The sequence below is a fragment of the Brassica rapa genome, chromosome A01 (genome assembly GCF_000309985.2).
Source record: "Brassica rapa cultivar Chiifu-401-42 chromosome A01, CAAS_Brap_v3.01, whole genome shotgun sequence".
Classification (NCBI taxonomy): domain Eukaryota; kingdom Viridiplantae; phylum Streptophyta; class Magnoliopsida; order Brassicales; family Brassicaceae; genus Brassica; species Brassica rapa.
Genome location: NC_024795.2, coordinates 26,463,994 through 26,483,850, shown reverse-complemented (window position 1 = coordinate 26,483,850; position 19,857 = coordinate 26,463,994). Strand labels below are relative to the sequence as shown.

Sequence of the window (19,857 nt, the reverse complement as noted above, 5' to 3'; positions counted from 1 at the left end):
GATTGATTGTTTTGATTTATTTACCCTAAAATGATTGTGAATAAACAAGAGCGCTCGTTTGATTCATATTTGCACGTCAATTTATTACATAATAGTAACTAATTTCTTAGTTATTTAATATATAATTATTATTTTATTATTTCATAATATGTAGAAAAACATAAAATAAGTTATAGATATAAAATATTTATGCACAAGACGCAGATCTTAACCTAAGTATGTATCTCATTAATAATTTTAAATATTAAACATTTCTAAATCTCAGGTCAAAACAAAAATATTGAAGATAGATAGGATTGACACGTAAACGTAAACTTCTCAGAACCATAATTAACTTTTAAATTGTTAAACCATGATATAAAACCGAGTTTACATAGTTTCATTATAACCAAATAGTATGCCTCGGATTATTCGGCCTAAACGTTAGGTTTTTATGCGATAAGTGATTTTTTGACTTAAAATATTTTTAAAAATGGGATCAACTCATCAGTAAACAAATTATGTAATTATCAAATTTTTTAAAAAAAAATTGTTTAAAGGATAAAAATATTAATTAGATCAAAAATATTTTATTTTCTATACGATATTTTTTTAATAATTTTCATATAATTTCATTCTACGCAAGACGTGTCCTAGTGGTTAACTGTTTGGAAATGTTTTTGTAATAAAGTACTTTATCCTCGGTACTGTGTTATTATTATTATGTTAAAGCATCGTGTAATTCAGTATTGAAAACCCACAAAAATCTCCAAAGTAAAACCATTCGCCTTATGTTAGCTAGGCATTACGAAAGTATCTCTACTGCTACTAATACTTGCAAATTGTTTAAGGCATTTCTAATCCCACTTTATTTTTCACTTTAAAATAAAATTTAGAGTAAAAATGTTTCAATAGTACTCTATTACTCTATATATAGAGTAAGTTGTTTTTTTTGTTTATCATTCTATTTTCCACTTTAAAATAGAACACCATTGGAGTATATCACAACTCTAAAATAGAGTTACTCTATTTTAGAGTAAAAAATATAATTAACATTGGAGATGGTCTTAGAGCATATCATTAGTGATTAGTCTCTCACAAATAATATTTAGATATTATTATATCGTATTTCTAGTAATTTAGTTTTGTAATTAAAATTTAATCTTTAAAGAGATAGGTGTATCAATTAGAAACTGACATGCATATAGTTAGTCTCTTAGGAAAGATCGCATAGGGGTCTGAACTTTTCCATGAAGAAATTGAAACTATGTAAGAAGATGAGTTTCTTGACACTGTGAAATGCAACCTAATGCATGTTTTCATCGGCAGCTACACCATCCCTGCAATCTACATACACGGTCCAGTTCGTAATAGAATCAGCATCACAACAAACTTCCAATATCCATCTTCCAAGTCAAAGATCTGAACAAGTACATCTTCATGAGGACCATCATCATCGTCGTCATCATCATTCAGTTCATTTCACAATGTACACAATTTTGTTCAAATCACTTTAGCTCTTTAGACTTTCACGATCAAATATTATATTAAGTAGATGATACGTTGATAACGTCCTATATATCAATTATCATCGGTCATCACCTATGGAATAATTTGCCACTTTTTATATGGCTGGAGTAAAAGCAGCTTCTTTTTCTGAATTAGAAAAATGTCTAGAGGCTTTCTTATCATATCAACATCCTCTATCTTTTCTTGCATTTGCTCACCTTTTACTATCTTTGGTATTAAAGTATTCCCTTTAAGCTAGGTCGAGAATTGAGGCTGTTAAATCAACTTTTTAAACAATTAAAATAAACAGTGTGATTCTAATTATTATTTTTACTCAAGTTTTATAAATAAGCGGTGAAGAGGGTTTTAGATGCAATTAAGAGAAAGTAATTTGGTCTAGTGGTTAAGATATCATGTTCTCATTCAAAAAAAAAAAAAAAAAAAGATGCAATTAGTAAATATTAATCGGATAATTATTGAGAAACATGATTTGAGCTCACATGTTTCCACTAGGACTTGATGTTTAACCGTCACAAATAGAGTTACGAAACTATCTAACTTGGAACACGATCCTCATGTGTACTTTCTAAGTGTTCCATAATATATTCCCCTACCACTTCAATTTATTAAACAAAATAATCTAAATTATAAAAAAATACATTACTAATTTCTATCATAATCATTTTTAATCATGCCCTTTTTATTATAAAACATAATCTCAACTATAAATTATACATGTCTAATCGGTCAGTTAATTCATGTAACCGATTGTGTTAGCCATTTAATTAACGATCGTGATTGCATAACCACCTAGACAAAACTAGTACCCTGGTAGAAAGGAAAACATAAATATATTTTATACTGCATACTACTTAGATTTCATATCTAATTTGATATCAAAGCATTGTAAGTGATTCAGTTGCATATCCATTTAACAAAAATAATATATATATTTTAGTTATGAATCAAGTATCATGTGAATGAATTTATCAGGGTGAGTTCTAATTCAATTATGTGACGTTTTCATAAAAGTAAATAAATTATGATCAAACAATATTTATTTTGATTAAACAATAAATTAGCTTACGAAAAGCTAACGTTTCTTTTCGATCTCTTCAAATTAAACTTGAATTTTCTTTCTTTCTTTCTGCTTCTCTTTTCATTTTTCTTCTTCTTTACGTTGAGTGGCCTCTAAAATAAAAGTGAAAAAACGGATGAAGATAAAGATAGCCACAATAAAAGGAAAATCATACGCAAACAAACAATTACAAACCACTAAAACATTTAGCATTGCAACTTTTCTATTCCTTTTTACTAACGTAACCTTCCTTTGAGCAAATAAACAAAAAAAAAGAAAGGTATATATGTATATCTTATTGCACGTTACAGTCTCAACCATGCATGCCACGAGTCAGTTGCGTGCTACGACGTATCATTCTTTACATGCAATATATAAAGCATCGCAAATGAAACAGAGCTTGCTCACATCATTATTGAATTAGATACAAAAAAAAACTCGAGACCAATGTCGGAGGATCAAGCAGCGGCGGTGAAGGAAACATCGGCCGTGGAGAAGCAGCCGGAGACGACAGGAGCTGAAGCACCGACAGTGACAATAACAAAAAGGATGATGGTTGCTATCGACGAGAGTGATTCGAGCTTCTATGCTCTGCAATGGGTCATTGACCATTTCTCTAACCTTTTAATGACCACTGAGGCGGCTGAAGCGGAAGGTGGCTTGCTCACGGTGGTTCATGTGCAGTCTCCGTCCCATCACTTTGCTGCTTTTCCAGCTGGACCCGGCGGCGCAACAGGTCCGGTCCATTGATCTCTATCATCTAACAATTAAAAATTGCTCCACCAACATTAAATTAATTAAGTTATGCTGATATAAGTATATATCTACACGTAAATGAATAGCCTATTCGATTTTAATTTCTTACGTTAGTCGAAAAATTGAATAAAATAATTTCGTATAGAGAAAACAACATTATTTCACATTTTATTTTTTATGTTATGATGAACAACTTGGTTCTGTGAACGGATGTTAAAGCAGCAGTCTACGCATCTTCGTCGATGATAGAGTCAGTGAAAAAAGCACAACAGGAGGCCTCTGCAGCCCTTCTCTCGCGTGCACTCCAAATGTGCCGAGCCAAGCAGGTTACACACATCACTTTTTCACACATATAATTCTATTAATATGCTTGTATCTTATAATGCTAAAGCCTATATAACTATGGTAGAGATTCAAACGGGTCTCTGTGTTATCCATATCGATATGTGAAACATCATGAGTATAGCTAAAGGATTTCACATACAAAACTTGTGTCATGTATTCAGATACGTACTGAAACTCTGGTACTTGAAGGCGAGGCAAAGGACATGATTTGCCAGGCGGTGGAGCAAATGCACGTTGATCTTCTCGTTGTGGGTAGTCGTGGCCTTGGCAAGATCAAAAGGTACGATACCTATATTTTGACTTCTTTTTTTTCTGTCACTTTATTTCAAAACCGCTAACAAAATTTAAATTTGAAACCCATTTTTCAATTTGTTTGCTTTTATGCGTTTTGGCAGAGCGTTTATTGGGAGCGTTAGCGACTACTGTGCTCATCACGCCAACTGTCCCATCCTTATTGTGAAGCCACCAAAGGAGATAACTACTTAAGTAACAAGTTCTACATGTTTGGTGTGATCATATCTTTGTGAGTTGTGTGAAGTACGTGTGTGCTTAATAATGTTTTAACATGAATGGATGTCAAATGTGATATCATGATAGAGTGAATGTGTCGAAGAGTGACGTCAGTGACATGAATCAGGTCAAAGAAATGCAGCTATGTAACTTGTAATATGTTCGGTGTTCACCTGTTATTGTATTATTCCTTGTAATCATATTGAAAAGCTTTGTGATTACCAAAGTATCGTTCTCTTCCTTGTAATCATATGGAAATCAATAAAATGTATCTATTCAAAGTAGTTCAGACAAAGCAACTTCAAAGAACAAAACATCTGAACTGAAACACATTCCAATCTAGTTCAAAACAGAGCATAAAATTGATTTGATAAAATTATAACCCTCAGCGCAAAAGGAAACTCCTTAACGATTAGCCTTGGCGACTCTCTCAATCTCATCCTTCTTTTTGATGGCATAGCTGCAAGAGTTTGAAATGATTATTAGAGCTTCACAGATACAAACATAACAAACCATTTCAAAGAAATTGTCTTTACCTGTTGGAAGAGCCCTTAGCTGCGTTGATCAATTCATCAGCAAGGCACTCAGCAATAGTCTTAATGTTTCTGAAAGCAGCCTCACGAGCACCGGTTGTAAGCAAGAAGATAGCTTGGTTGACACGTCTTAGAGGCGAGATATCAACGGCTTGTCTCCTAACAACACCAGCAGACCCAATTCTGGTAGCATCTTCACGAGGACCACTGTCTCAAGCAACAAAACAAAACAATCATGAGGAAATGAATAAAAACGTTAAGCTTTGTAATCAATCACAAAGACTTTGGTACCTGTTAACAATGGCGTCAATGATGACCTGGATCGGGTTGGCGTCAGTCAAGAGGTGGATGATTTCCATGGCGTGCTTGATGATCCTCACCGCCATCAACTTCTTTCCGTTGTTTCTCCCGTGCATCATGAGAGAGTTTGTGAGCCTCTCAACAATGGGGCACTGAGCCTTCCTGAATCTCTTCACAGAGTATCTTCCGGCTGTGTGGGGGACGAAGGTAGCGTGTTTAGCTGCCTGTACTCCAATGTAGTCAACAAGACTGATATCTGTGACCTATAAAATATTAAAAATTACAAAAATCGTTACTTCACAACACTTAAGACTTCATGACTCAAAATGACCTCTCACTGCATATAAAGAACAACACATTAAAACAAAAAATGATGTCATGTGTTGTTTTATCAGAATATACATGTCTGATCGATCAGTTAATTCATGTAACCGATTGTCTTAGCCACTTAATTAACGATCGTGGTTGCATAATCACCTAGACAAAACTAGCACCGTGATTAAAAAAAAAACATACACACATTTAATTCTGCATACTACTTAGATTCCATACCTAATTTGATATCATAGCATTATAGGTGATTCACGTTACGTATCCATTAAAGAGTTATAAATCAAGTATAATGTCATGTGTTGTTTTATCAGCAAAATTGAACCTTCTCTTTTGAATACAAAGAAAAAAAACAAAAAACAAAATGAACCAATCAGAAATTAATGAAACTCGAACTAAGTCACTGGGCTCAATGAGAAGAGTCTCTTCACCCAAACCAAAGCGATTCCACTAAAACCAGAGCGATTCCACTAAAGATAGAACTCTAAGGTATGAAGATAGTATTATGATCCTGCTGCAACTGTTCATGCTAATGTGATTAGTTTGATATGGTCATAACCTAAGCTAATGTGATTGTGATTTCACACTAACCTAAAGAGAGAGTTGCATTTCAAAAGGCTAGATTCCACTGATACATTAGCATGAAGGAAGCAATGACTGAATCTAACAGAGGCGAGCAATCAAAGAGGAGAGTGAATCGGAAGTTACCGAGACGTCGTCGTAGGTCCAGCGGTTGAAGAGCTTGACCTCGTTGGTAAGCTGCTGCTGAATCTCAGCGTCGATTTCCACGGCGGCGGCCATAGCTGTGAGAGAAACAGAGTGTGAGGCGAATCAACATATACGAGAAAGAGAGAGAGAAGTTGGTCAATAAGAGGTCACCTGAGATCGTTAAGCGTCGCGCGGGAGAGGGAGAGAGAGAGAGCCGGCGGAGAATGAGAACAAAAATCTTTAGCAGCGGTTTATATATAGCTGGAAATTAGGGTTTTGTTTATCCAGTAATGGACCGGTTTAATTAATGTCTTCCACGGTTTGTTTCTGGTTAGCTGGTTAACTTGCAGGACTATTCTTTTAAAATTTAAAAAAATGGTGCCTAAAAAAATTCGATGTAGTAATATTAAAATGTTAAACAGAAAAAAAAAGTTCATGAAAATTTGTAGAGTGGACTAAGGTTTATTTTGATTTTGATTTAAGGTTTATTATTTCTTTCCGGTTCATGAAAATTAATCAGCGACTACAAACTAAACAAGCTTGTGATTGCATTGGAATCGGTACAATATTTCTTGATTTTTACTCCCAAGCTACGAAGAAAACTGCAAAGTTTATATTGTCCATTGTATACACACTCCATTGATCATTTACAGCATCACCTTCTTTTGAAATCATTTCGTTTCTGGTGTTCAAAAAAAAAAACTTTGTTTCTTATCTTATCGTATTAAAAAGAAAAAAGAAAACTTAACAGGATCTCAACATGTCGATCTCTTGCACCCTCGTACATGCTGATTATCAAAATTATAGTATTTTACAACACTTGGTGCGTCCGTTACAAACAAATATCTCAGGCCAAGGTACTGTCTGCATACTCCATTGCTCTTTGCTTCACGTACTCGACTCTCTCTTCGTCACCAGCAGCCTTCTCATATTCCAAAAACTTCTTAAATAAAAACTGTGAACACAAAAAGCACAACAGGGTTAAAAAAAATCTTCAGTAATCCCAAGCTAATGGCTCTCTCGAGAGGTAATCGGAGTCTATGTATGGCACGCACCTTCATCTTCTTAGGAGGCAAACTCAAGCTAATGGCTCTCTCGAACAAAGACCTAATCACATCAACTTCTCCCAACCGGATCTCCTGTAACAACCAAACAAAACTTGCGTTAAAAAACACTAAAAGATGGCAAATGAAACAGAAGTTATGAAGAAGTGGAATATAACTAACCTGGTCAAGATAAACACTCCACAAGTCTGTTCTTTTCGGGTACTCCCTAAGAACGCCTTCAAACAGTGATCTCCCTCTGTCTGCAACTCCGCATTTAAACTCAAGAATAGCCGTTTGCGATATGAATTTAATGTGCTTATGGCGCGGAAGACATAACAAGGCACGGTTCACCACCGACTGAATGTTTTCCTCGTCTTGCTTTAGATAACTTTGTATCTTCCGTAACCAAACCTAACAAAGCACACATCCGGATAAAAGGTCGTTAAAAGAGTGAAGAACGAGCCCTCACTTAAAGAAAATAAAAGATCAAAACAGCATGTACCTTGCAGGATTGCTTGAACTTCTTGATCATCTCATCAAGCAGCTTATCAGCCAATTTATATTGCTCTGTTCTCTCGTACACGCCCAAGAGGGCATTGTAAACTTTCTTCGGGTCACAGTATTGACGCGCTCTTTCAAAAACTTTCTTTACAGCTTCCTGGATTCGACAAACAAACACCAGAGTAAGATAAGAGTATGTATAGCCTGTTATCGGTAAGATCAAAAAGCTTTCGCTGACCTCTGGAGGACTTCCATGTTCATTTTCCAAATTGAAGTATGCAACCCATATGTTTAGCTTCTCTTCTTCTTCACGAATATTTATAGTTCTCAAAGCCCTTCACGATTAGACAGGATAAACAAAATGAATTACTAAGCAGATATTGATCTAGGTGTTGTATCATTTAATATAATATAGATCCCAGCAAATATAATCGGTAGTGTCCCTCTCTTGCATTGCGTTTCCCTTTTTCTTGAATGATGCACATAGAAGTATGGGAAAGTTACCTCTCAGCAATGGACCTGGCTTTCTCAATATCAGCCAAGCTGAGCATGAACGCCATATACTTAATCCAGACAAAGCTGCTATTTGGAGAGCTTCTAACCATTTTCTCAAATTCATCAGCACTCTCAGGAGCGTGATTCTCCAGCAATCTTCCTTCAGCAGCTTGTATCTTTTTCTCTCTACAAAAGAAAATGTTTTCAGCACAGGTTGAAAACAAATACATAGCATCATAGCTTTCGAATCAGGAACTAAAGAAATAGCCAACCTTTCCTCCTTGTCTTTTTGTTTTTCCTTTCTCTTGCTCTTTTCATCTTTATCGGCTCCCTGTAGTTTCTGATTTTGATTCTTGTCAAGGTCCGCCTCCTCAATGTCGTCAAGGTCAACTTCAAGCGGAAGGATAGAAGCCCTTGACTCTACTTGGGCAATAGCCAGAGAAGTGCCACTGTTTGTTTCCTGGAACCCAAAATCACCAACTGCTGCAAGAACTCCCGACTTCGAATCATTGATTGGATCACACTCCATGCTGGCTTCATCAGCGTTTTCTTCAGAACGTGGCTGTGCCGTGTCATCATCGCCGTTCACAAAATACGAACTCTTCATCCCAAGCGATATACGTCGCCTTTCCTCGTCCAGCTAAGGCAAACACAAAAATGAAAAGAACAACAGTTATATTCCATGGATAACATAATAGCTTTTAAAAGGAAAAAAAGAAGCCAAAACAAAGAAAAGGGAAATTCCTTATACGAAAAGGAAGTTGTGATCCTTGGTGATCACAAGTTAAGCTGCATCACATACCTTTAAAATCTTTGCGGTGACGCTTTCCCCAGCTTCATATCTGGCATGTATATCCTCGATATGATTATCAGAAAGTTGTGATTTATGACATAATCCAACCTACCACAAAATAAGAAAGATAACAATTAAAATCTGGCAAGTCCAGTTACTCCCTAAGAACGATTTGGCAAGCAGCATACTGTTTGAAATATTAACAAATTTTAACATAACACAAAACAAAATCTTTACCATGCCCGTTTGGTCTATTTCAATGAACAAGCCATAGGGCTCCACACGTTTGATTCTCCCAGAAATCATGTCTCCAACATGGAACTGCTTCAGGTCATAAGATTCAGATTTTGATGGCCCACCAGCATTTACTTTCTTCAAAGTGACTTCTACCCGCTTCGATAACGGCTCCACATTTAACACCCTAAATTCAAATTTGTTAGAGCAGAATATACTAATATCTGTTTGACAGGAAATCTGCGTTACCTGCCAGTGACAAGTTTTCCTACTGGAAATTCATTTTCGGGATCCTTGACAAAAGTGTCAGATAAATTTGACAGTAGAACTTTTGCGTCGAGTGTTCTTGAAAGCATGATAAAACAACCTTTTGACATCGTATTCTTGACATAACCCTGTAAAAGTTTGAATTAACATAAGTTCTACCATAAGGAAAGCAATTGAGTTGCTGAATCATGATTAGTAAGGCAAAAGTACCTCGATTCCCATATCAGGAGAAAGATCTTCAATCCTTTCAAAACGCTTGAAAACACTGACACGGCAAATCATCATCAGGTTAATACCAGAGTCAAGGCTGAGAGAAAGGCTGATGATGAGCTTACTAGCATTTGATTTAACTCTTAAAAGCAACGCAGACAGTAATGCTTGTTATAGGCAGAAGAAAAACTTACTTATTACTGGAAGCTTCTGAGATATGGTCCGAACTCATGCCATCTAGTGATGTCCGTAATGACAGTTCAATTTGCAAAGTCCCTTTACTAGAATTGCTGATTTCTAAGACCTTGCATTTGACAAATTGGCCTTCATGAAGACCATCTAATGGATTGGAGAGCCATGAATCATTGATTTCAGTAAAGTGAACTCTCCCAAACACATAAGGACCTATTTGCACACGAAGTCCACCAACACCAGGAAGTATCTTAGAAATTCTTCCACCCAAAATGTCTCCTTCATGAATGAATAGAGTAGCATCATCACCGGGAATGCTACTGTCTAGTTTATCCTTTTTAGGCCCTCCATCATTGCCAATGCTTTTCTGGATATTCAGTAGTGGACGCTGAACCAACCGTACAGTTTTCTTCTCTTTATTGTACGTCAAAACATAGCCTGATACAGCTTTACCAATGGGAAAACGCCCCTCGAACTCCTCAAGTTCACGAGCTTCGCATGCAGTGTCTAAAATGAATATGCGTGCAGTCACATTGCGAGATATTGCCAACCAAACCCATTCTTTATCCACTTTGTAGACATATCCGCAGACAGGCTCTCCAGAAACAAACTCAAGTTGTTCCCTCACTTCAGTCAGCTCACCAGAGTCTAATTGATATTGCAACATAAAAAGATATGGAGACTATGTAAGATACACACAAGCATACTTCTGACACATACACACAAAAGCATACGGATTTCATCACTTTTGATCTTAGTCTATAATTATTGAACTAATTGAAAATAATTTTGCAAACATAACAGCTAGATGAGGGCATCAAATAACATTATTAATAGATGGATCTAAACATTTACACGAATTACACTTTCTCAAAATTTCCTGGAAGATTTAGACTAGGGGGAAAGAACTCTTTAAAGTTTAAAACCTATAAGCATGTGACTGTTCTGTGATATATATATATTCCAAATGTGAGTCAATAGGCCATAGGTTGATGAAAAAAAATCAATTCTCTTGGATTACCTCTAAGTATTGCAGGCTTTACAGAAAGCTCCCAGAGTTGACTCTTTTTATTATCCGTATGACAGGGCTTTGCAACAACCCTTGCAGACACTGATTGCCCAACTCTGAATTTGGCAAAAGGTTCTTCATTTGTACCAACATCATTCACCTATCCAACCAAGAGTTGAGTCGTATACGTAAATTTTCGTCCACCCAACATTGAAGAATGAACATTAATATCTAAAATGATGTAATGTAAGAAAAATCACCTCCGTTATGTGGATTCTTCCTCGGAAACTTTGGCCAAAGTTTACTCTTACTTCAAAAGGCTTAATTTCAGTAATCTGAGAAAGCAAAAGATGTTAGTCTGACACAGTAGAAGTTATGGTGGCATAGGTACTTGAAAAGTCCCGTCAACCTACATTTTCTATTCCTATTCTTTCTTTGTTCGCTTTCAAGTTCATGATTATTCCCCTTTGATTCCCGGATTGTTTTGTTTACACCTTTAAATACATTACGTATAGAAAGACATATGAAAGTAGGACATTAGTACCTCGGCTTGGACAACAGAACCAACTTCACAATTGGCTTTCTTCTTTGCCCTCTTAGACGATGTCTCAGAACTACCGGAAACAGAGTCAAGAAGTAAAAGCAACCTCCCGGACGTCAAAGGGTTTTGCAGAGCCTCAACAGACGCAACAACACTGCACGGAGAAAATCAATAAAAGAACTTAGCTATGATCTAGTAGCTACACCAATAAGGACAGTACGAATATTGCTAATCAACTCCACATTTTTCAAGAAAGCATGGGGTATAAAATTCATGAAAAAGAGGAGCAAAAATAACAAATAAAAGATTATATAACAAATGGATGAATGATCACCTTTGTCCAGTGGTAAACTGTTTCACTGGTAACTTCTGTGTGTTATAGTCTGATACTGCCGCATATCCAATAGTGTAATTATGTTCTGGAATCGACAAAATCTGGAAAAAGTGCCAACTCTGAGTGAGTAACATGCAATAATCATTAACTTATGCAATAAAGCGCTTACCAAGTATTGCTCCTTCACAATCTCTACAACAGCGCTGACCCTCTGGTGGACTTCAAGTTCCTTGGAAATACCTCTTTTACGTTTCTGAAACAAAAGAAAAGATACAATGTGTCATAAGATCCATCCACATTAGCTCAATTTGAACTCAAGCTAACAAAGATGGGCTGAAAGAAAACACGAATAAAGCAAAACTTGGCCAGAATAAATCTTATTGAAAGAAACCTTTTTTGACTGACGGTTGGACACCTCTTTGGCTGAGCTGTTTATGAGCTCAGGCCTCAAAGACAAATCAACTAGTCTCTCTGCCCTAGAAATATCAAGAACAACTGCTTGGACAACAGAGCCGTTTTCCAAACTAGTTCCACCCACTACAAATAAGAAACACAATGTGTAAGACAGAGGCAAGGTACAGATGTGTTAATAATGTAATGCAACCCATAATGACTTACAATGATACTTAGGTATAAAACCAAGGACATTATTAATATTGTCAAAATTCACCACCAAACCAAGGTCATTTTTATCCTGTACGGTTCCCATGATCAAACTCCCAATAGAGAATTTCTCAACCCAGCTACACTCGCTTTCAGTAATATCAGATGATTGCAGGTTCGAGATCTAGACACATGAAACAAAGTAAGTTAGAAATCAATCCTTCTTTAGAACACTTGATGTACAGTGCTACTCAGAGTTATGCAGACAGATCCAAAAATTCCTAACCAAGCTCAATTTACAGTGCAATACACAACGGGTTACATAAAGTCCCAATAAGAAGAGAAAGTATGTCCCAAGATCACTACCTTCTCATCTGTAAGGAAATACTCTTGAACAAAAGAAGCATCTACAGAAGCACAAGATGACTGTTTCAATGAAAGAGTCACCCTGCTTTTTTCTTGATTGACCTACAAAAAATATTGCAAATGATCAAGATTTCATTATATCTTCAACAAAATAAATGTAGGGCCCTGAGTCCAGAGTTCACATACATCAACTATATTAGCCCGAACCGATTGTCCAACAAAGAAGGATTCTGAGAGATCTGCCCTGGGTTCGTCAATTGCCTTTAAAAAATAAAATGGAAAAAACTTCAAGAAACACAGTATGCGAACAAAAATTTGATAAAGAAAACGCATAGTAAAAAACACTCCACCTTGCTTCTCGGGGCGAAACCAGTCAACCGACCCAGGAAACGGACGAAACAGCCATTCTCAATCAGGTTACAAACATAACCCTGTGTACAAAATTCATAAAAATAAATGTGACTGAACAAACAAATAAAATTCGACTGTACATTTCAAAGACACAACTACTCACATGAACCACTGAGTTTGGCTGGAGCTGACTTAAATCCGAAGGGAGCTCTTCAGCAAACTTGATGAGAGAATATTTTGAGGAGAGAGCCAGGTTATTGCCTTCAATGTCTTAAGATAAACAAAAATTATTCCCTGTCACTATTACGTTTCTTCAACCACTAAAATAGTTAAAACTGTAACACTAGCACTGCTATCCTGTAACTAGATGGATCATAAAAACGTTTCTCATTCAACGACCATCGGCACTAAGAAAGCCTTAAACCATAGACGTCCTTTAGATGTGTTAAGGATATAGGCAAAGAAAACAAGTCTAAAATTTAGCAAGGATTATGGAAAACGTACCTATTACCAGCAGCTTATCAAGCTCAAATCCAGGTCTTAAAAGTGATATCATTAATTTTGCTTGGTCTACATCACAAAAAGAAAACTCAGAGACAAATGAATAAAACTAAAACTCAAAAGATACGCTCATTTAGGAGAAAACACATACCATGATGATCAGCTAAATGTTCTGCAAAAATTGTACCCTTCAGAAGACCTTTGGATTTAACATGGACAGTGACTGCCTGAGGAGTTATACTATCAATTACCCCAGATACAATACTACCTAACTTGATTGAATCGTCTTCAGAAACGCTGTCAGAAATTATGTGCACAAATGTAAGATACAGCATTTAATGATATCACAGCAGCCTTGAACGCAACACGATTATCACATAACAGATTAAAAGGGAAAAACCTTGTTGGCTTCATCATAAAACTGAGGTTGATCCTTCGAGTACCATGAACCGCACTGGTAACTCTACATTTCACAACCTCCCCAATATGAAACACTGAAGCGGGATCACTTCCAGGCTCTAAACCAAGTTCAAATCTGCTTAATCAAAGTACGTATAACATATTAGACTAAGATCATCAAAATATAGAAGATAAACCAATGCCTTTATGATGGAGAAAGAAAAAATCATCACTAAAAAAAGAAACCAGAACAGTAAGGCAACGGCACATGAAATGCAACAACGAATGCAGCAATTACCTGGCAACAAATCCTTGCACTCCATTATAGAAGCGAACAAAGCATCCATTCTTTTCAATCTTTGTTATCCAGCCATGTGTCACTAGTCCTTCAGTTGCATCAGCGTAAGAACACAAAATCGGAAGTTTAGACTTAACCTGCAAAGAATATACATATTACCTCCACTAAGTGAGAAGAGGCTCGAATCGGTAACAACCAGAGACGTAATATTAACTAATATGTTTTGTACGAATTGACTAGTTAAATAGCAATTCTCCACTCCTAACCTCCAAATAAGATACAAGTTCGGAATAAAAGTTCCTACAAATGATTTTATAGCTAACTTGAAAGGCTAAATAAAGAAGGAACTTAGTTTCTATTTAAAACTGAAGTGTAGCAAATGATATCTAAAATAAGCAGAAGGAAATAAAACAAGTAATGATAATAGAAACAAGATGCATTCATCACCTATTTTACAAGAGGGAAATGATTAGATATTAACAAACAAAGCGAATTCAGTAACTAAACACATCAAGATCAAGGAATATGCAAACAATGAAACAAAGTCAGCTCCACTATCAGAAAAAAACTTACAAGTGTTTTCTTGCAGGTAACAGTTATTCTCTTTGATTTGCAGCCCAGCACACGAAATATTAATTCAGCTCCAACCTGAAAGAAGAATCACAATTTATGCATGCCCAGCAACATTGCAAACCAAATGGTGTAGGGTCAATCTAAGGAGCCGACCTTGAACTTCTTCCTGGGCTTCCTAACTTCAAACTCAGACATATGCTGAAGTGGGCACATTGCTTTCAGACCACCCGGAAATTGCACAATGGCACCGAATGTATCAACAGATATGACTTTACCCTTCGTCACCATGCCAGGCTTGACATCTGAGTGGGTGAACGCTGGACCTTCAAAGGCGCTTTCCTGCTCAAACAAAGAACACAAAAAGAAAGAAAAAGTTACACCGAAAATCCACAAAGCTAAAAGAAACATACATGTCCTAGAAAGGGAAACAAATATATGATTGTACATCAAACTATCACTTAATTGGCATTTAGATTAAGATGCTCGTACGATGCAAAGAATCAGTAATAAAAGAAAGGAAGATGCTTCTCATGCCAACGATTGTTAAAGAAAATGAAATCTGTTAGCACGTCTGGCAGTACACTACCTTTAAAGTCCCTATGGCCAACCCCTCTATCTGCTTAAGGCCGAGGACTCGAACACGGATGCGGCTTCCTTCCTTAAACTTCTTTTCAAGTTTCTTAACTTCATCTTCAGCAGCGTCATATGTCTGCAATTACGGTATATCTATAGTTAAGAAGGATATGAGAACATTAAATCATTTAAAAGAACAAGGGCCAATTGGACATACGCTAACATATGCTGGCGTTGAAACAGGCTTAGAAGGGAGCTCAAGAAGAAGGCCTGATTTATCAACACGGACAACGTTTGCTTCGTCGAATATGTCTCCGCTGGAGACATGCTGGAAAGAACCAAACACAAGTTTTACAAAATAATTTTATACAAGAACAAAGATAAGCAAATGCAGGTAGGTCCACGAAGACCACACACAGAGAACAATGCTGTATTAAGGTATCAAAGTGACGAACCAAAATTGTGAGATAGTGATTCAGCATTCGGGTCAAGTTTAAGCATACAAATATAAGTTTGAAATCAGCAGGTGTAAGAAATACTGGTGTTAAAATAAATGAACCTAATTTAAACCAAAAAAGTAGGCGACAATCAAGGTCTGTTACTATCATGTCACCATTATATTTTAGTGGAAGCGAAGGGACAGTAGATGCTTACCAGAGGAGGAGCCTTGTTGCCAACAAGATGTGGGTTTAACGTCAAACCAACAGCTCTAGTTGATGGATCGATAAACAATATTCTAGCATTAACCTGAAAAACAGTAGGAGCATTTGGTGCAAGTTATAGACCGAAAAGAGAAAAAATATCTTTCACCAAAGAAAATAGACCAGAAAGTCAAAACAATCAAACAAATAAATAACTGCCAAGAAATAGAAATTAAACACTTCCAAAACTACGTTAATCAAAGAATTCAAGTTGACTTAAAAATAAGATAAAAAGAAACGTAACCATTAGATACAAACACCTACGATTCTGAGCAACGAGATATCATTCTGAAGTAACTTTGTACCCACAAGTTTTAAAGATTGAAAGGGAGTTTCCAGCTTAAAAATACAGAACATAGTTTGTTCTTAGACAACTGCTCTGTACATGCTCTGACAACCAAGATTTTTCCTATTCATTTTTAGACAAAGACGCAAACCTGAGACTTCACAGAAATGTAATCATATGTTTCTGTATGCCATTACTAAATTCGATCAAGGTAGGGAAGTCACAGATTTAGGGGTGGCCCAAACTAACACGACAGTGGGACTACAAGATCAGCAAACTACAATGAGATTCATAATAAAAGCACAACAAAAAGAAATAAATACCATCTTAGACGGATTATATTCATCCTTCCAGCTCTTGTTACATAATGGATTTTGTAGATGAAAAAGATCAACCTGCACATAAGTGAGAAATGTTCCTCAGAAACGTCACAAAGACTTTATGTTAACTACGACAAACATAGTTCCAGCTTAATCAATAACGCACACTACCAAAATCATTGGTAACTCACCGTTCCAGTAAAGTACATAAGAAATCCTAATAGTAATCCATTCTCAAGGGCAGATTGAACACGGGCATTAACCATCATGCCTGGGATGAGAAGATCGAACGACATCCCACTCAAATCCTTGGTCTGCAAAATGGTAATCACGAGGTTAAGTTTGTTTAAATCAAGGAAATATAACTGCATAATTTAGGAAGTACGAGGCGTACCACACACTTTGCCACTGAATCTGGGTCAGAACTAAGACTAACAATTTTACGTTCTTTATCAATATTTGTAACCACGCCCTGAATAAGCTGCCCAGTCTTTAACTCCCGAGTTCCTGGAAAATTCAGAAAATGGTACATAAAGATTTTTAAGATGACCCGAATCAGAATAACCAGAGAGCCAGGAAGTTGCAAAGAAAAATCAAAGGCGTCGACAAAGTTTTTTTCGGAGATGTATTTATTTTAGTTGGACATAGACAATTCATGATGTACGTTAGAGGGTACATTGAATATCATTCGCCAGATGAAATCAAAAGAAAAAGTTCTGTGTGAATAAGAAAGCAAACAGACCAGTAGGTCAATGAGATATAGTACCTTCATGGCTTTTCTTGATAAATCCTGTGATAGAAGGCATTCCAAATTGAAGGATATAACCATGATCTTCCACGCTTTTCACATTTGCAGTTACTACCTGAATAAGCATTATGGAAAAGAAATAAAGGACGATTATTTTTCAACAGCAATAAAAACTGAGTTGGATCACTATAGCTTAATTTTCATCTGAAAACTGCTAGCCTCTGCTAGCGTAATAAATAACCTCTTTGCTCTATTAGCCATGAACTCGTACAGCTCGTTTCGGATCTTTGGATAGCTTTGGCTACGCAAACATACTTGAATACCAGTATCCACAAATACATTTGAGAGTCTTACAGCAAGGCAGAGCTCCCAAGAAGTAAACATTACAAAATAAAAGGAAAATGAAGCAGGCATTGACATACCATCCCAGGTTGAAAGGAATCCAAACTGAATCCCTTGTGCAATAAGGAAAGTCGCAATGAAAGCCATATTTTTCTTTTGCCCGCCTCCTTCTTATCATCATCTAACTGCAACACAATGCAAGGAACAAGCTGACCCACAGAAAAGATGTCTCGAAGAAGTTCATTTTCATCGTCCTGGTTGACAAAAAACTCAATTCAGATTGCAGAAAACAAAACGTAAAAAAAGTCAAAATGACCAAATGAAAGGGAGTATAGACAACCATTTATAAACCACAGCTAATACCTCAGTTCCGAAATCTGTAAAATCCAACGCCTCGCTTGCGCGAACTAAACCACGTAAGCCCCCTGGAAGACTAATTACAATATCTTTCTGGTTGACTTCAGTAACAACCCCCAAAAGCTTCATTCCGGCGGAAATATTCTGAACATAAACCCAATTAAACGTCAGAACAGAAAAGGTAGAGAGGTAATCTGCTTAAGAAAATCTTCTAGGAAAGTAGCATCATGTAACCAATGGTATAAAAGAAACAAACTTAAGAACTATCTACCTAGCTACAACTTCAGAGAACATTGACTCAGAAACTGATCACTGTAATCTGATGGTACATCAACTGAACAGCATCGTGATCAAACTCTGAGGTTTAGTACAATGTACACGAACAATCTGTTATATGAAATTCCATGATACAGAGAACTAATGAATCCGACTTGATTACAATGTAAATGTTACAAGAGTAGCTATAGTGCTGTTCGTTTGGTTGCCGCAGCTACCTGCGTCTGCAGCTGCGGCAACTTTTTAAAAAAATCATGTTCGTTTTGTTGCGTTTGACGCCGCGCCCGGATGCTGCGTCCGCGTCTGACACCATAAAATCATGCGGTTGCCACGTACGTTACGCGTCTACTTAGACTATTTACAATTTTACCCTTAACTTAATTCATTATTTACAAAAAAAAAACTTAATCTATTGAAGCAGCCGCAGGAAGCTGCAGCAACCAAACGAACAGCCCTTATATTCTCCAACTCTAACTAAAGATCTTTACAGGTTCATAGTTCAATACCTTAATGGTAATCTTATTAGCATATCTTGGCCGTTTCCCAGTTAAACCACCGTCAAAAAGAGATCCCAATTCATCTACATCGCTAGTGTTTCTCTTCTTAGGTTTCCCTCCTTTACTCCTCTTAGCAACACGCTCATCACCAGCGTCAAACTCAGCGTCGACTTCTTCGTGAATCTTCTCACGCTCTTTCTTGCTCAGAGAAGAGCCTCCACCTGACCAATCGATTCAACGAAATGTGATTTCACGAGAAACAAATTGAAGAAACGGATTCAATACTATAGAAAGAAAAAATACCTCGAGGGAAGTCGGGAACCTCTTCGAGCTGCAGAGCCATGGCTTCAGGCCTTGCGGCGACATCGTCCTTCTTCGTCCTTTTGAACGGTTTCCTCGATGATTTGAATGCCTTTGTTGAATCGTTGCGTTTTCCGCTTGGAACTTTTCTCGATGGAGCCACCATATCTCTAATGGCGGAGGCGAAAGATTTGGGGAGTTTTGCTGTAAGGGGTTTAGTGTTAAGCTAAGGAGAAGAAGTTTTTAGGGTTTTTCGAGTACCGCCGGGTCGGGAGTTTTAACCAGAACTTAAAAAAAAAAGTTGATTTGTAATGAGAAGTATGGGCCTATATGGGCCTTGTTTTAGATAAATTAATGAAGGCCCATTGTAGAATATTCTGAACGTTTCCTTTTGTCATGTGAGTTGATTTCAGAAGGAAAATTTTAGTAAATTTGAATCAGAAATTTAGTGGGGGTTAGTCTGGTTGTTATATTTTAGTGAATTCATGTCCAAAAAAAATCATATATTATTATATTAATAATTTTAAAACATTTATAAAAATCTGATGTTATTTAGTTTTACGGATTTACTTATGGATTTTGATTTTCTAGTGAATTTGATTCATATAGATTTTTTTGTTAAAAATATGAATTCCAAACAAGTTTTATAAAGAAACTGAAATAATAAAACTACAGTTGTTAGATTGAGAAATTTTA

General features: G+C 36.5%; 3 protein-coding genes across 4 annotated transcripts; 1 reads left to right on the top strand and 2 right to left on the bottom strand.

Moving 5' to 3' along the window:
- The first annotated feature begins 2,947 nt into the window (after positions 1-2,947).
- LOC103845875 (universal stress protein YxiE) lies at positions 2,948-4,406 on the top strand. Of its 2 annotated transcripts, none has more exons than XM_009122787.3 (4): positions 2,948-3,302; positions 3,548-3,648; positions 3,829-3,947; positions 4,063-4,406. In XM_009122787.3, exons 1-4 carry the CDS (start codon positions 3,014-3,016, stop codon positions 4,151-4,153), a joined length of 600 nt encoding a protein of 199 aa, XP_009121035.1. In that variant the 5' UTR covers positions 2,948-3,013; the 3' UTR covers positions 4,154-4,406. The 2 variants fall into 2 exon arrangements, with proteins under 2 accessions (XP_009121035.1, XP_009121027.1); XM_009122779.3 differs by having other exon boundaries at positions 2,960-3,302; positions 3,545-3,648; positions 4,063-4,336.
- On the bottom strand, positions 4,396-6,329 carry LOC103845892 (40S ribosomal protein S5-1). Its single transcript, XM_009122798.3, has 5 exons — positions 6,220-6,329; positions 6,049-6,143; positions 5,002-5,273; positions 4,714-4,917; positions 4,396-4,637 (listed from the first exon to the last, which is right to left on the bottom strand). The coding sequence occupies exons 2-5, from the start codon at positions 6,139-6,141 to the stop codon at positions 4,583-4,585; spliced, it is 624 nt and encodes a 207-aa protein (XP_009121046.1). The 5' UTR covers positions 6,142-6,143; positions 6,220-6,329; the 3' UTR covers positions 4,396-4,582.
- A 310-nt stretch (positions 6,330-6,639) lies between these two features.
- Positions 6,640-19,449, bottom strand: LOC103845866 (rRNA biogenesis protein RRP5). The gene is made up of 40 exons (XM_033282073.1): positions 19,165-19,449; positions 18,871-19,082; positions 18,095-18,232; positions 17,812-17,985; positions 17,408-17,504; positions 17,036-17,148; positions 16,833-16,955; positions 16,645-16,716; positions 15,989-16,081; positions 15,552-15,662; positions 15,348-15,470; positions 14,915-15,100; positions 14,762-14,836; positions 14,189-14,325; positions 13,892-14,026; positions 13,643-13,788; positions 13,495-13,560; positions 13,154-13,260; positions 12,990-13,070; positions 12,826-12,900; positions 12,640-12,741; positions 12,289-12,457; positions 12,062-12,207; positions 11,840-11,923; positions 11,671-11,771; positions 11,340-11,490; positions 11,056-11,130; positions 10,808-10,955; positions 9,789-10,434; positions 9,595-9,649; positions 9,367-9,512; positions 9,121-9,304; positions 8,893-8,991; positions 8,363-8,730; positions 8,100-8,276; positions 7,834-7,930; positions 7,597-7,752; positions 7,275-7,505; positions 7,104-7,187; positions 6,640-7,003 (listed from the first exon to the last, which is right to left on the bottom strand). The coding sequence occupies exons 1-40, from the start codon at positions 19,325-19,327 to the stop codon at positions 6,896-6,898; spliced, it is 5,754 nt and encodes a 1,917-aa protein (XP_033137964.1). The 5' UTR covers positions 19,328-19,449; the 3' UTR covers positions 6,640-6,895.
- Between the last annotated feature and the right edge of the window lie 408 nt (positions 19,450-19,857).

What these genes read in the sequence shown, in the direction of transcription:
- LOC103845875 (XM_009122779.3), top strand. Translation starts at nt 3,014, where the DNA reads ATGTCGGAGGATCAAGCAGCGGCGGTGAAGGAAACATCGGCCGTGGAG. An exon ending in AAATGTGCCGAGCCAAGCAG is followed by an intron (nt 3,649 to 3,828) that starts GTTACACACATC and finishes TCATGTATTCAG; the next exon opens with ATACGTACTGAAACTCTGGT. An exon ending in GGCCTTGGCAAGATCAAAAG is followed by an intron (nt 3,948 to 4,062) that starts GTACGATACCTA and finishes GCGTTTTGGCAG; the next exon opens with AGCGTTTATTGGGAGCGTTA.
- LOC103845892 (XM_009122798.3), bottom strand. Translation starts at nt 6,141, where the DNA reads ATGGCCGCCGCCGTGGAAATCGACGCTGAGATTCAGCAGCAGCTTACC. An exon ending in GGACCTACGACGACGTCTCG is followed by an intron (nt 5,274 to 6,048) that starts GTAACTTCCGAT and finishes AATATTTTATAG; the next exon opens with GTCACAGATATCAGTCTTGT. An exon ending in GCTAAGGGCTCTTCCAACAG is followed by an intron (nt 4,638 to 4,713) that starts GTAAAGACAATT and finishes AAACTCTTGCAG; the next exon opens with CTATGCCATCAAAAAGAAGG.
- LOC103845866 (XM_033282073.1), bottom strand. Translation starts at nt 19,327, where the DNA reads ATGGTGGCTCCATCGAGAAAAGTTCCAAGCGGAAAACGCAACGATTCA. An exon ending in TTATGTACTTTACTGGAACG is followed by an intron (nt 16,717 to 16,832) that starts GTGAGTTACCAA and finishes ACTTATGTGCAG; the next exon opens with GTTGATCTTTTTCATCTACA. An exon ending in CCAACCGTCAGTCAAAAAAG is followed by an intron (nt 11,924 to 12,061) that starts GTTTCTTTCAAT and finishes CTTTTGTTTCAG; the next exon opens with AAACGTAAAAGAGGTATTTC.